The 15,245-nt window shown below is 42.3% G+C and overlaps 1 protein-coding gene across 17 annotated transcripts in view; it reads left to right on the top strand.

Moving 5' to 3' along the window:
• Window positions 1–15,245, top strand: part of PTPRK (protein tyrosine phosphatase receptor type K) — a 3,469,591-nt gene that overhangs the window by 3,399,943 nt on the left and 54,403 nt on the right. For all 17 annotated transcript variants that reach the window (XM_044064217.1, XM_044064183.1, XM_044064208.1 and 14 more), the window contains one exon: window positions 10,959–11,122. In XM_044064217.1, the coding sequence (XP_043920152.1) occupies window positions 10,959–11,122 (164 nt within the window). The remainder of the gene's footprint in view (window positions 1–10,958; window positions 11,123–15,245) is intronic.

The following is a 15,245-nucleotide window of genomic DNA, read 5'->3' as shown; positions in this document are numbered from 1 at the left end:
AACTCACTGTACTTCCCCCATGCATGATGTCCTCCTTGGTTAGGTCAGACCACAGATCAGTCTTGTTTGAAGTAACTACTGGAATTGACACCCTCACAGGAACAAATGGTATAAAAAAACTTTACCAAAGCTAAGTATAACGTAGCAGTGTATAAAAAGCTTCATACCACCCACAATTGCAGACATCAGTGAATACTATGTAAAAGTGTATACAAATGCCCTGTACAAACACTTAAGCAACTTTGTAAACTCTGCTGTACCTGACCAGATCAAAACCAGGTGTCCCAGTAAAAACAAACCACTATGGTGGACTTCAATTATAAACAGAATATATAAGAGGAGGAAGAAACTGTTGTCCAAACGCAAGAGGGATATCACTCTGCAGAGAGTTCCCTCCTAAGCCTAAACAAGAAAATCAAAAATCTTTTAAAGTCTTCTAAAGCAAATTACGAAACTAAAAATGCATCTGTAGCCAAGGCTAGTCCTAAGGCATTCTATGACTATATCCCAAGTCTAAAAGGGAATGCCCAGCTCTGTGCCGAACTGGTTGTGGATGGGACCATGTACTGGCTGACAGATTCAGCACAAATTTTACCCCCCTTATCTCCACCTACCATATCACAAAGCATACCTGATACCAGTCCTCTGACTAGTATCTCTAGAGGACAGGTCATCTCTGCACTCGCCATGGCCAAAAACTCAGTCTCAATGGCACCAGATAATATCGCAGGTTGTTACTAAACAATCTAAAACAAGACCTAGCAGACCCACTTGGGATTCTCTTTAATCATAGCTTGAGGACTGGCTATGTTCCTGCAGAATGGAGAACTGCAACAGTAATCCCCCTGCACAAAGGGGGGACATCAACTGACCCTGGGAACTTCAGACCCATAAGTCTAACCAGCTTCATCTGCAAGGCCATGGCCAACCCAATTTGGCTTTGTTAAGGGTAGATTATGCTTTTTAAACCTGATCGACTTCTTTGAGAATGTCATTAAAGCCATGGATGAAGGTAAGACAGTGCACACTGCCAATCTTGACCTTGCCAAGGCTTTCGACAGAATTCCCCAATCTGTTATCGTTGAAAAACTCTCCAAGATAAGGATTAACCCTTCTGTTACTAGATGGGTAGCTTATTGGCTCACCGGCAGAACAAAATTGGTGACTCCACCAGTAGACCCATCATCAGTGGAGTACCACAGGTGTCTGTGCTGGGCCCCTTACTGTTTGGCATCTGTTTCTCAGAAGTCCAGGCCAAAGTAAATGGCCTTTGGCTCACCAAGTTCGCTGATGATTGCAGACTGGGAGCAATCATTGAGTACCCCAACAATGTTAACATAAAACAAGAAGGGCTGACGCAAACAAATGACTGGTGCCAAAACTATGGTCTAAAACTAAATGCTAAAAATGCAATATTGACAGCACCCCCCTGAGTTCCATCCCAGTGGTGTGAGACTTGGGAGCACAGGTTGATAGCAGTTTGAACTTTGACCACCAAGTTTCCACAGTGGTAAGAAAAGCCTTTTACATTGTGCACCTTATAAGCAAGGGCATAGCATCCAGGTCAAGGGATGTTGCAACTCCACTGTACTCGACCCTCATCAGACCACTAATAGAGTACAGTGCACCCATTTGCATGTACCTCACCAGACACCTGCAGCAGCTGGAGAGAGCTCAGAGGTTTCTTACTAAGAAAATACAGGGATTCCAAACCATGGCCTACATGGACAGGCTGAAAGCCCTCTCACTTTACTCTGTATCTTATAGTCTGCTGAGAGGTGACTTGAGCCTGGCTTGTAGAGCAATCTCCAACCCTGCCCTAATGGAAATGCTGCACATCCACAAGTCAAATGGCACAAGAGTCACTCACTCTAGGAATCTCAATCTTGCTTGTAACATTAGCAGAACATGCTGGAGAGATAGATGTCTCCCAGAGACTGCCGCTTGTCTGGAATGGAATTCCTATTTACGTAAAACAGAACTCCTCACTGACCCTGTTTAAACGCAGCCTAGATAACTGGATGGGAGACTGCAGATTCACTCCTGGGGTGACACCCATATACCTCATAGACAGGGGTACCTGGTGCTGATCACAGACCTGCTCTGTTCATAAATTTGTTCTGTAAACAACCCAAAAAGAACATATGGGGATACTTTGAATTAACATGGCTAGGCTTGTAAAGGCTCTAGGGCTCCTAGCCTAGTAACCACTTATGGAAGTGAGCAGGAGATTTCCATTCACTTGCACCAATTAAAATACATCAACCTTCACTTAGCCAAACACTTGCAGTATTTGGAGAAAAAAATTATGTAATGCTGCAAAGTAAATTTCAAATAAAGCAAGATAAATATAATTATTTATATATTTATATATATATATATATATATATATATATATAGATATATATATATATAGAGAGAGAGATAGATATAGATATAGATAAATTTATTTATTTTATTTTACATTTGTTAACCGGGCTAGTCTAGCTGGATGTATGTCCATTTTCAGTAGAGGCCCGGGGAGAAAAGCTCCACACATTCTAAATTACAAAGAGACAATTTATAAAAAATTAAGTACAAAAAGAATATGCATTTAGTAACACGAAAAACAAAATACCTAAGGAACACACACAAAAATATAGTCGTTCAGTAGAAGCATTACAAAAAGTCAAGATTAGCAACATATTTTTGATAATCCGTTGGAGAGAAAAAGTAGAACGGGAGATAAGAAGGGAATTACAGAAGAAATACAAAGGAGAAAGAGAGAAAGAAGCAATAGTCTAGTGAGGAGAAGGGTAAGAAGATGGAAAAGAGGACAGGGGAGAGAAAAAGGAGGAGAGGGTCGGAGCATAAGAGGAGAGCAACAGGGCAATAAGAAGAAGGAATAAGTATAGTAAATAAGTATAGTGTAAAGATTCTAGTAGTGTAGGGGGAAAGAAGGTTAGTCAGGAGTCCTACAGGAACAGAGCCAGTGATTTTGGAAGTACAGTTTGATTTTTTGTTTGAAGAGTGGTAAGGAGGAGATTAGAGTGATATCAGTGGGTAGCTGATTCCATATCCTTCCTACAGTATTAGTAAACAGAGAGTCACCAGCTAAGTTATGGGACTTTGCAGATTTGGTCATGAGTTTAGAAGAAGATCGAAGGGAGGTAAGATTATTATAAGGGATTAAAAGTTGAGAAAGTATAGGGGTATTATAAGGTTGGTACAGTATCTTGTGAGCAATGGTAAGTTGTGAGATCAAAAGACAGTTTTGTAGCTCAAGCCAGCCTAGGAGTTTTAGGTTATGACAGTGATGTGTTCTGAAAGGGTTACTGCTGGCAAAGCGGGCAATGCTATTGTAACAAGTTGCTAGTTTATTTAGGTTGGCCTTCTTAAGGTTAGTGAAAATAGGTGAGGTGTAAAAGAGAGTAGATATAAGATGGGAGTGGGCAATAGTAGCTCTGGTAGTAGGTGTGAGAAAAGGTTTGACACGGTATAATGATCCAATTTTTTATTAACAGTTTTGATGATGTTATTGATGTGTTGATCAGAAGTGAGATTGTTGTCGATGGTTATTCCTAGCAGTTTAGTTGATGTGTCAGGAGAGATAACAGTGGTGTCATTGGATAAAATGTTGAAGTTTAATGGGGAGGCTCGAGTGGTAGGAGTGAAAAGGAGAAGTTTCGTTTTTTTAGCATTGAGGAGGAGGTACCGTCTAGTAAACCAAGTTTCTACAGTGTTGAAGGTAGTTTGAGTTAGAGTAGCTCTGTGGAGGTAGATGCTGAGCAAATAATCGTGGAGTCGTCAGCATATTGGATGCAGGTAGCTTGTGGGATGATAGTGTTGAGATCATTTATGTAAAGGGAGAAGAGAAGTGGACCGAGAATAGAGCCCTGTGGGACTCCAATAGAAACAGGCAATAGTGAAGAGATATGATTGTCCCAAAGAACGGCTTGATGTCTGTTGCTTAGATAAGAAGTAAACCATTTAATAGCCAGGTTATCAAATGAGAGGGATTTAAGGATGTTAATAAGGGAAGAGTGGTTCACCATGTCAAAAGCTTTAGAGAGGTCAATGAATAGAGCAGAGGAGAAAAGATTGGAGTTACGATAGTTGTTGATAGTATCAACGAAGGAAAGGAGGGCAGTGGAGGTGCTATGGTGGGGTCTAAAGCCATGTTGACAGTTGGCTGTTATGTTGTGTGAAGAGAGATATTGTACGAGTTGCTGATGGATGCATTTCTCCATGATCTTAGCTAGAGGAGAGAGAAGAGCAATAGGTCTAAAGTTAGTGTAGTCAATAGAGTTACCACCTTTGTGTAGTGGGATGATATGAGAGATTTTCCATATATCTGGTATGGTTCCCTCTTGGATAGTCCTATTAATGAGTATAGATATAGGGTATGCAATCTGTTTAGCAGCCTTTTGAAGAAAGAGAGAGGGGAGTTTGTCAGCAGAGGGGGTGCAGGGTTTCAGTTTAAGAATAAGCTTGTAGATGAAAGAGGTAGAGATAGGATGAAGAGTGAAGTTGTGGGGGGAATCAACAAGATTATTTGGAGGGTAAAAGTTATTGGCGTTCAGTTGTTTAGCAAGTGATTGAATGGTTTCAATAAAAAAGGTGTTAAAGGCGTTCGCAGTATGGCTAGGGGTTTCTGGGTCTGCGTTTATTGGGCAGGGAGTTTTAGCTGTACCAGGTGAAAGGAGTTTGTTGATTGAAGACCAGAATTGTTTGGGTTTATATAAATGGGTTTCCTGAAGTTCACAGTAGTAGTTCTTTTTGTCAGAGATTATAGCTTTCTTTGTAAGATTTCTAAGTTGGCAAAATTGAAGAAAATCAGAGGTGGTTCTATGGTGTCTCCATTTGGCCCAAATTTTATTTTTGCTGTAAATTAATTTATTTGTTTCCTTTGAGAGCCAAGGGGCTATATTAGATTTCATTCTAATAGAGCGTGCAGGGGCATGTTTATCCAAAATTGAAAGGAAGGTTGAGTTAAAGAATGATACTGCTTCATTAAGAGGAAGTGATTTCATGAGCTTCCAGTTGCATGTTTTGAGATCATTTTGAAATAAGTCACTATTAAAGTTTTTGGTAGAGCGTATTATTCTAATGTTAGGGAGGTTTTGATAGTCAGTCTTTTCTCTAGAGATATAGGTTAGGCAGTGGTCACTGAGGTCATCAGGCATAGTTCCTACTTTGTATGAGACATTAACTTTGTTTATGAGTATCTAGTCTAAGATACTCTGTTTCTTATTTGGTTTATTAAGCCTTGTTGTAGTGGTAATGGATTGAGTAAAACCATGTAGGTTTGTATGACAGGAGGGATTTTCACTATTAATAGTATTCCAGTCTGTATTAAAGTCACCCAGAATTATAGTTTCTTGGGGGTAGTTAGTGGAAACCCAGCTGAGGAAGTCTTCTACGATTGGTATGTTTTTGCCTGGTGGTATGTACATACAGATGATGTAAAGAGCTTTTTGAGCATTTAACCGAAGTTTAGCTATGATGGCTTCAGCACTAGAATCCTGGGTTGGGCAGGCTGGGAGGGTGGAGATGCTAAGATGGTTCTTAAATAGAATTGCCACACCACCACCTTTACGCTTACGATCAAGCCTATGTAAATTATAGCCTTGGGGTATAATCTCAGTGTCTTTGGTGGCTGGCTTTAGCCAGGTCTCTGAGAGGCACAGAATGTCAAAGTGGTGAATGTCTAACAGGGCATGTAAGTAGGGTACTTTGTTATTTGCACTTCGTATATTTAGATGACCTATGAGTAGGGTGTTATTGAAGTTGGGCTTAGATACTTGAGGGGAGGGATTTGACGGGCCTGGGTTGGGGTGAATGTCACCGTCTTGTAAGGTAGGAGTATTATGTCTGTGTGTGAGGATGCTTTTAAGAAGGGTTAGTTGTTTCATTTTTTTATCAGAGGGTAAGGCATAGGTAAGATGATAGTGCCTATGGAATTTGGGAAGGTGATAGCTAGGGGTGGAGGTTGAATTTAAGAAAGAGGTAAGAGAAGTGTGGAAGATAGATGTATGTTTATTTATAAAGTCTGGCTGGTTTTTAAGTGGGTGTTCAAAGAAGGTAAGAAGAATAAAGGGAGGTAGAGAATAGTGCTAAGAATATCACCATGGTGGGTAAGTGTGGAGCCATATGTAGAAGTGGTGAGGTAAGGGAAGTTATAAAGTAATAGAGGAAGAGAGGGTAAGAGAGGTAGAGTTATAGGTATAAGGCAAACAGGAAAGAAGGAAAGAAGTAGTAGGTGGATATGTAGGGGTGTGAAAGGAGAATACAAAGTATAGGTATAGGTGTTGAGAGTGGAAGCTTATGAGAAGAAAGTTAATTGAGGAAGAGGAGAGAAGCTAGTAATAGGAGAGTAGGTTGGTATAGCAGTTGAGGAAGGAGGGGGGAAGAGTGTGTGTAGAAGGGAGGGGTTGAGTTTTTGGCGGGAAAGAACAGGATGGGTTGTAAGAGTAAGGGGGTGTGGCTAGGGAAGTATAAGGTTAGGACCCCTGGGGGTGGGTGGGAATTGGGGGTAGGGAGCGGGATACACAGAATCCAGAGAGGAAGGAAAAAGTAACAGAGAAAGTTAGCAAGTAGAAGGCTTGAGATAGTAAGCGTAAGGGGGAGTGGGTCACAGAGCACTACAGAGATGGAAAGGAATGGAGTGAGAAGGTGAAGGTAGGAAGAATATGGAAGGGAATAATCCAGTACTGTAGGTTTAGATGTGGACAGAGTGACACCTAGTGGATAAAGAGGCGAGGTACAGAGAAGAGTCACAAGGTTCTGGGGCAGGAAAGGAAAACAACATATACTACTGGGAGGGGGAGTACAGGCTAAGTAAAACAGTAGGATAAGGTAGAGGAAGATTAAACAGAGTATGGGGTGGGGGGGATGCTGCTGGCAAGCTTAGCTGGGAGCAAAACAGCAACCGCACCAGATAAAAATGGGCAAAGACCACAATCAAATTAAGTAGACATGCTCTCTTAAAACCTGAGGTAGTAAGTTTGTAGAAGAGTGCAGGGGTCCAGAACTTTCAAGGGTAGTAGGCAGAAAGTACCCTCGTAGAGTAGAGAAGAGTTCAGCCCAGGCAAACAGACACTGGGTAAGGCAGGAGAATTAGCTGGAGCAGGAGAGAAAAGAGGGAGATAATAAAATAAAAGTAAGTAAAAATGCAGTATTTTCAAAATGAAGCTGTAACCAAATACACAGATACAGTAATCAAATCCACTGCTCCATCTAATAACACATTACAACAGTGTAAGTCAGGCAAGAAAATAAGCATTTAGGCAATGCACATTACATAGAATACTCAGTTGAGGATTATATCAGTTAAATTATGTGCATATCCACAATAAGAGAGTTGCAGCAGTTTGGTTAAAAACACCAGGTAAAGTTTACAGTCTTTATATATTCTATACAGTTTAATTGAAGCACAAGGTATTCCATCTAAAGGTAAAGGGAAAACATGGGCAAGCACATTGATCCGTAGTGTGGTGTAGAGAAAAGTGTCGAGTGTAGGGAGGCCCAGATGCAAGTATGACCCAAGGCCAGTCTGCACGTGTAAGGCCACTTCCTATACAAACACGCAGTTCCCAAATAAAGAGAGGCAGGGCAGGGTACTGAAGAGTTACACAAATAGTAAGTCAAACAATGAGGTTGCAATAAGTATACCACAAAAAGAGAAAATAGTGTTGTAAGTCACCCAAAATGATCCTCAGAGGAGTCTGAGTGGGGTCCAGGAGGCACTGATTGGCCTAGCAATGATCGCTAAAGACTACTCAAAAATATCAGTAAAAAGGAGTAGGCCTTGGACTAGGTGTAGTCCCCAGGAATATCTGTATGGGGTCACTGATTAGCCTAGCAATAGTCGCTAAAGACTACTCAAAAATATAAGTAAAAAGGACAAGGCCTTGGTCTATGTGTAGTCCCCAGTAGTATGTGTATGGGGTCATGGAGGCACTAATTAGCCTAGCAATAGACGCTGAACAGAGCGCTATGCAATTCCCACCAACAACAGTGCAATAGCCTCACCAAGTCACACAACAGTACCTATACGATAACTAAAAAGGTTAGGCAGTGTGCATCTGAGCATATAACTTAGTCAGGGATACAGCAAAAATGCTGCGTGTACTGTTAGACATGAAGTATAAGGCTGATACGCTAACACTGCTTAGCCTTTACAGAGTATAGGTTACAACCAGCTAGGTCGCGCTGTAGTTGAGAAAACAGTGCACAATCTCAGCAACAGAACAGCTGAAGTATCAGCGTTGGTAATCCACAATCCAAAAGCAATTTACAGCTCAGTAATGTTCAAGAGAAGCAACCGTGTTCAGCAGTTTGTTATAAACCTTAAATTAAAGATATAAACAACAGCCGCTTAACAGGCGACATCAGAAGAAAAAGCAATAAACAGCCCAAAATACTCTATAGAAACAACTATGTTCAGTATTTGTTATACACCTTTCACCAAAGTTATAAACAGTAGCTGCTTAAAAAGGGACATCAGAAAACATAGCGACCAACATAGATGGTGAAGTTGGCGAGCAAACTCATAGACAAATAAACGCTAACACATTAGCGGCTAAAGGGAAGTCGGCTAATACAAAAAAACGCTAAATAAGTCATACATGCTAAAACAAAGTATTTCAAGGGATAATGCAAAGAAAGGACAAATACATTTATTACAATACCTAATTTCAGCTAGGAGCGCTCAGCCACAGTCGCACAGCAGCAGCGAGGTAGACTAAAGGTAAAGATGGCGTCCTGGGGATAAGGAGGGACTATAAGACCTCGGATAGGAAGTACCTGGGGGGGGGAGGAGTATAGAATAGGTGGATGCAAGGTAAGAAACGGAAGGGGAGTATTCTATTGAAAGGAGGAGAGGAGAAGGTAGTCCTAATAGAATAGGGGTGTGGTGGTGGGAAGTCAGATATAGAGGAGAACTACAGTAGGAAGGTGGGACCTAGGTAGGAAGCTATACAAGAACGGGAGATAGAGAGGAGTTAAAGCGATGTATCAGAGTAGAAATAGATAGAGCCAGATATAAGTGATAGGTGCCAAAAGTAAAGAATATGGCAGCAAACCTAGATGTAGCTAAGACAGGGAGAGAAACTGGGAAGAAAGAGACATATTAGAGAGGCAGAGCACTGCCCAGAGCACAGAATCCAGAGAGGAAGGAAAAAGTAACAGAGAAAGTTAGCAAGTAGAAGGCTTGAGATAGTAAGCGTAAGGGGGAGTGGGTCACAGAGCACTACAGAGATGGAAAGGAATGGAGTGAGAAGGTGAAGGTAGGAAGAATATGGAAGGGAATAATCCAGTACTGTAGGTCTAGATTTGGACAGAGTGACACCTAGTGGATAAAGAGGCGAGGTACAGAGAAGAGTCACAAGGTTCTGGGGCAGGAAAGAAAAACAACATACACTACTGGGAAGGGGGAGTACAGGCTAAGTAAAACACTAGGATAAGGTAGAGGAAGATTAAACAGAGTATGGGGTGGGGGGGGGGGCTGCTGCTGGCAAGCTTAGCTGGGAGCAAAACAGAAACCGCACCAGATAAAAATGGGCGAAGACCACAATCAAATTAAGTAGACATACTCTCTTAAAACCTGAGGTAGTAAGTTTGTAGAAGAGTGCAGGGGTCCAGAGCTTTCAAGGGTAGTAGGCAGAAAGTAGATATATAATGTATGGGTCTATTTTACTTACCTGAACAGCCACATCACCGAATTTCACTTCGCTGAGATGACAGGAACAAAAAAAACAGAAGATCGACATTCGGAACACTAACTTTCCACTCGAGGTTAGTAACCACTTGGCCACCCTGTTGAACTTTGCCCTTAACCCGAGCGGTAGTGCGATCTAAGAGATGGTATATTTAGTTAGGGGGGTGTGGGGGGCTTCACCCCCACATGGATGGGTTTAATTTTTTTTTTGTTTTGTTTCTTTTTTGGGGGTTGTCCAAGAGGTTACTTACCTCGAGTAGAAAGTCGGTGTTCCAGATGTTGGTCTTCTGGTTTTTCATTCCTTTCATTTCAGCGAAGTGAAAGTCGGTGATGTGGCTGTTTGGGTAAGTAATGTAGACCTATACATACACACACACACACACACACACACATATATATATATATATATATATATATATATAAAATCCAATGGAGGTGTAAGGTTTGTGCCTCTGTGTTCTACTTATAAGTCACTACTTACTGAGATAGATTTGCACTGCTTTTCACTTGAGGTATCATAGAATTGGGGGGAGGCTAGTTATGATTTATAAATGTATGACGGATACCTTACTGTAGTTATTTTTTCTTTGCAGTTTCTGAAAACTCTGTTTTTCAGCTGCATACCATTATTTGTAGTGAATTGTGCCTTTCGTCATCATTTCTCCTTACTGTAAATGCAGTTTGGTGTTTGTTTTCCTATTTTATGCAGTCATGTGCTAGTGTTTTGTCTGTTGGTGTTGTTAGCTTTCTGAACTGAAGTTTTTTTACTTTCATTTTCTGTATATTTTTGACTATTTTCTTTTACAAAAGCTCTTTGCTTTGTGTGAGATGCTGCAGTCATTTTTTGTTAGTGTTTCTATTCATCTCATCACACATTATTCTACTTACCTTAGGCCTAGGCTGTTGATAAACTGGACCCATTTGGGATCTTTCATTAAATAAAAAAATCTAAATATTTTTGAATGATTGAGATTTAAAAACTTATATACTATATATAGTGTGAAAGTACTCTTTAGATTCCAGTAGCATAACACTTAAATGCAGACATGGGTAGCATTTGGGATTTTGTCTGATTATGTAAAGTTTTCCTGAAAAAAAAAAGCTAAGGTGACAGACTTAGGATTATGGCCTGTCTCTGTATGTGTGTGTGTGTGTATGCACGCTTCTGCTGCAAACACTGCTTGCTATTTATCTGCACCAAATTAATATACTACGTCTGGTACTTACATTTTTTTTTCTTATGTTTTGTTTATGTCAGCCACAGGAAGGCTATTTGATGGTACAGCAGTTTCAGTATTTAGGATGGGTTACTCACCGTGAAATACCAGGATCCAAACGGTCTTTCCTGAAGCTGCTTCTTCAGGTTGAAAAATGGCAAGAGGAATGTGAAGAGGCCGAAGGACGCACAATTGTTCACTGCCTGTAAGTAAAAACTTATCATTAGAGCAGTTGAGTTCTTTATTTTGCTTTATTGTCTTTTTGATTGCACCAGAGTTCGTCTCTGTTGCAACCCTCGCCCACACCCAAAACACCATGCAGATGCATTTACTAAGCATCATTGTTTTCTATTATTGTTCACCAACTCAAAACAGTAGAGAAAATAATCCAGATAACTTTGCAGTGTGTTTGTTATACATGTTACCACTTACCTGCTTATAGGTTCATAGGTTCGTACTAGGCTATCTGCCCTAAGGCATTTATAAGCCTAGCCAGAGTGTATGTGGCTTACACCACCCCTTAGGATGAGACCACTACGCCCTTTTAGGGTTTAGTTTACTATGCCTCTGTCTAGTAGTGACACAGAGATGACCCCCGGGGTAAACCTACGATCTCCCATCCACTCGTTGAGATTTCTCTTGAATAGAGTCAGTGAGGGGCTCTGCCTAACATGGACTGGGATTCTGTTCCAGAGTGTAGGGAGCCTCTGGGTTATGAATCTGTCCCTCCTGCATGTCCTATTTATTTCTGTGTTGAGGTTTAAGTCACTTGTTCTCGTGGCTCTGTTGGATTTGGATTTTCTGAGGTGGAGCATGTCCATTAATTCAGGATTGGACATGGCCTTGTACGTCAGGCACAGATAACCTCTGAGTAGGCGGTATGCGACTGAATAGAGCTGGAGTTTTTTCAGTCGGGCAGCATATGACATATGTTTAAGACCCTTTATCCTCTTGGTGAGGAACTTTTGGGGTCTTTCCAACTGCTGCAGGTGTCGGGTGAGATACATCCCAAATGGAGCATTGTACTCAATCATTGGCCTGATAAGAGAAGAGTACAGGGGCACAATGACCTCTCTTTATCTAGATGTGAAACCCTTCATGATAAGGTGGGCAATATAGAAGGTCTTCCTAACCACCTTGGCAATGTGAGTGTCAAATGAGAGGTTACTGTCAACCTGGGTCCCTGATTACCTCTTCCGTACTTAATGGATTACCGCCTATGTGGTAATTTGTCGGTACCTTGTTTTTCCCAAAGGGTATGACTATACATTTTTTGGCGTTCAGCTTAAAGCCATGGCTCTGGCACCAATTATCCGTTTCTATGAGGCCTCTCTGAAGGATGTTTGTGTCCGCTGGAGTATTATGGCACCCAGTTTGCAGTCATCTGTGAACTTTGTCAGCCACAGTCCTCCTATGTTTGCCTGTACCTCGGAATAATAAATGCCGAACAAGAGGGGTCCCAGGACTGAGCCCTGTGGGACACCACTTGTGACTGGCTTAGAGTCTGACATAGCTCCAGCAACTCTGACCCTGTGGGTTCTGTCCTTGAGCCAGTTTGCAACCCATCTTGTGACATATGGGTTTACATTTAAGCTGGTGAGTTTGTCTGTGATGCCCAAGTGGGGTATTGTGTCAAAGGCTTTTGCAAGGTCAAGGTAGGCTGTGTGAACTGCCTTACCCTCATCAATGGCCTTAGTGACTGTTTCAAAAAAGTCGACCAAGTTCAAAAGGCAGGATCTGCCCTTGACAAAGCCAAATTGGGTAGGATCCAATGTCTGTAGGTCCCCAATGTCTTTGTTTATGAGTTCCATAATGATCCTGTCCATAGCTTTGCAGACCAGGTTCGTCAAGCTTATGGGGCGGTAATTTCCAGGGTCCGTAGAAGCACCGCCTTTGTGAAGTGGGACCACTGTTGCCGTACACCACTCTTTGGGTACGTATCCCGTAGTAAGGCTAAGATTAAACAGCAGCCTTATGTGTGGGTTTAGTTCATCTTGGAGTTCATGTAGCACACAGCCCGGGTCACCATCTGGTCCCATTGATGCTGTGTTTTTAGCTTTAGAGAGGGCGGCTCTCACCTGGGCATCTGAGATGTTAGGGAGGCTACACTCTGCTGGGATAGTTATTTCTCCTTTGGGGGGGAGGGGGAGGAGACATTTGCACTGAACCTGTCTGCCAGAATGTTGGCAATGTCAGTGGGTTCAGTGTATTTTGTGTCATTTTGGACTAACTCTGAGCATATCTGGGAGTTTCCACCCAGGTTTCTAACATAGCTAAAGAAGGCCTTGTGATTGTCTTTTGTGTCTTTTGCGATTTTTCTCTCAAAGTTGGCCTTGGATGATTTTATGAGTGATCGTAGTTTTTTGCTAGTACTGATCAGAGACGCCTTCCCTTTTAGGGATTTTGCTCTGTCATGTAGTAGCTTCCTCCTCCTGTTGTAAAGTTTGTTTATGGCTGGGGTCCACCAGACCGGGCGCCTGCCTTTGGGGGAATGGGTCTTGGTTTTATTTGGGATTGCATGATCCATGCATTCTTGAAGGTGCCCATAGAAGGCATTTGCAAAGGATTCAGCAGTGTGGGTTGTGGTTTCCACTGGCCCAGGGGCCTTGAATAGTACCACTTCAGTCTTAAGAAGTGTGAAGTTTGCTTTTGAGAAGTTCTTCACTGTGGTCTTTTGTGCAGAGGGTGGGGGCGGGATGTGGATTTCCAGTGAGATTAATTTATGGTCTGATCTTACCAAAGAGGGATATACTTCCGGTGTGGAGCATTTTGTCCCCATGTTTGTGATGATCAGGTCTAGTATATTGTCTCCTCTTGTGGAAATGGTGACTAGTTGTTCCATTGCATTTGAGTTTATGAATTCTAGGAACCTTTGGGCTAGGGTGTTTGGGCTTGAGTAATGTTCCCAGTCTATGTTTGGGTAGTTGAAGTCTCCCAAAATTATGGTATTTGGAGAGACATTCATACTCTCCAGTGTCTTCAGGAAGGCTGTGTGGGGTTCCTGAGTTTGAGAGGGTGGTCTGTAGCATGCTACAAACTGTAAGGCAGTTTTGCCTACGGTTAGTTGCACCTGGATAGTCTTCGATGCTTCGTGTGTTGCCACTAACCTGGAGGTGTGGGTATCTTTGATGAAAATTGATACTCCCCCTCCTTTTGTGGTTCGGTCCAAGTTTTGGGGCCGGAAAGCATGATATGAGGTAAAACCTGATAGTGCTGGGGTGCTCTCAGGAGCCTTGAACCAGGTTTCAGTCACTGCACAGACATCGATGTTCTCCATACTGAGGAGGGCTTCGAGGGTGTGCATCTTGAGGTTTAGACTTCTGGCATTGAGCAGCATTACCCTTAGTTTTTTTCCACTTGTGTTTTCTACGGAGGTAGGTTTGTCATTTGAGCCTTGCCTAAAAAAGGCACTATGGGGGTGGCAAGAGCCTTGGCCAATATCTGGAAGCCCAGGAGTGACAGGTGCAAGCCGTCCCTTGCGAAGCAGCGTGGCTTGTCAAGCATGTCATCCCAAGCAGACAGACATTGGATCCCCTTAGAATGACACCAGTAATTAAGCCAATTGTTAAAACTGATCATTTTGTCTTTGTACTGTGGCATCATTCTTGGTGAGGGTAAGATGCTGCTCAGGGTCAGGGTCATACCGGCCTGGGCTACATAATCAGAGAGCTCCTCTATGTCTCTTTTCATGTAGTCCAGGGAGGTACTTCTCAGGTCGTTCACACCGGCATGTACAATGACTGAGTCATATTTGTACTTGCTGTGGAGTGACCTGAGTGCTTGTGTTATGTGGCGGATTCTAGCTCCCGACAGGCAGCTTACTGTGACCTTTTCCTTGTTCAGTCTGGTGAGCGGGACGTCAGTGTGTCTGACTATGGAGTCACCTATTACAAGTGTGTCTGGCATGTTGTTTGGCCTTAAGGGCTGTGACTGTTTAGCACACTGACTTTGTGAACTATGTGTTGCATGTGCTATGTCTTGAGGTGGTGGTTGCTTGGGTGTCTGCTTTGGAGGCCTCTGTTGTTTTGGTAGATTTTTAATCAGCGCCTCTGAGTATGTTTTTGTGTGTTTATGTGTTTGGTTTGCTGTTGTGATAGTTCTATGTGAGACTGGGTTTTGTGATGTGCGTGGTTACCTTCTCCTCCTGACTGGTCTTGCCAGTTCTGAATTGAGAGAGCTCAGCCTCCAGTTTGGCTATATAGTTGCATCTCTCGCATATATTTGTATTTGTTGGGAGGAGGAGAGGGTTGTCTGTGTACATGAGGCAATTGTAACATTGCCTCAAGATTCCCAGATTCACCAGCTGAACAGGAGAGGACGCCAGCAAC

The sequence above is a fragment of the Protopterus annectens genome, chromosome 1.part0 (assembly GCF_019279795.1).
Source record: "Protopterus annectens isolate FY-2018-M chromosome 1.part0, PAN1.0, whole genome shotgun sequence".
NCBI classification, from domain to species: domain Eukaryota; kingdom Metazoa; phylum Chordata; order Ceratodontiformes; family Protopteridae; genus Protopterus; species Protopterus annectens.
This window is presented reverse-complemented; position numbering and strand designations above follow the sequence as displayed.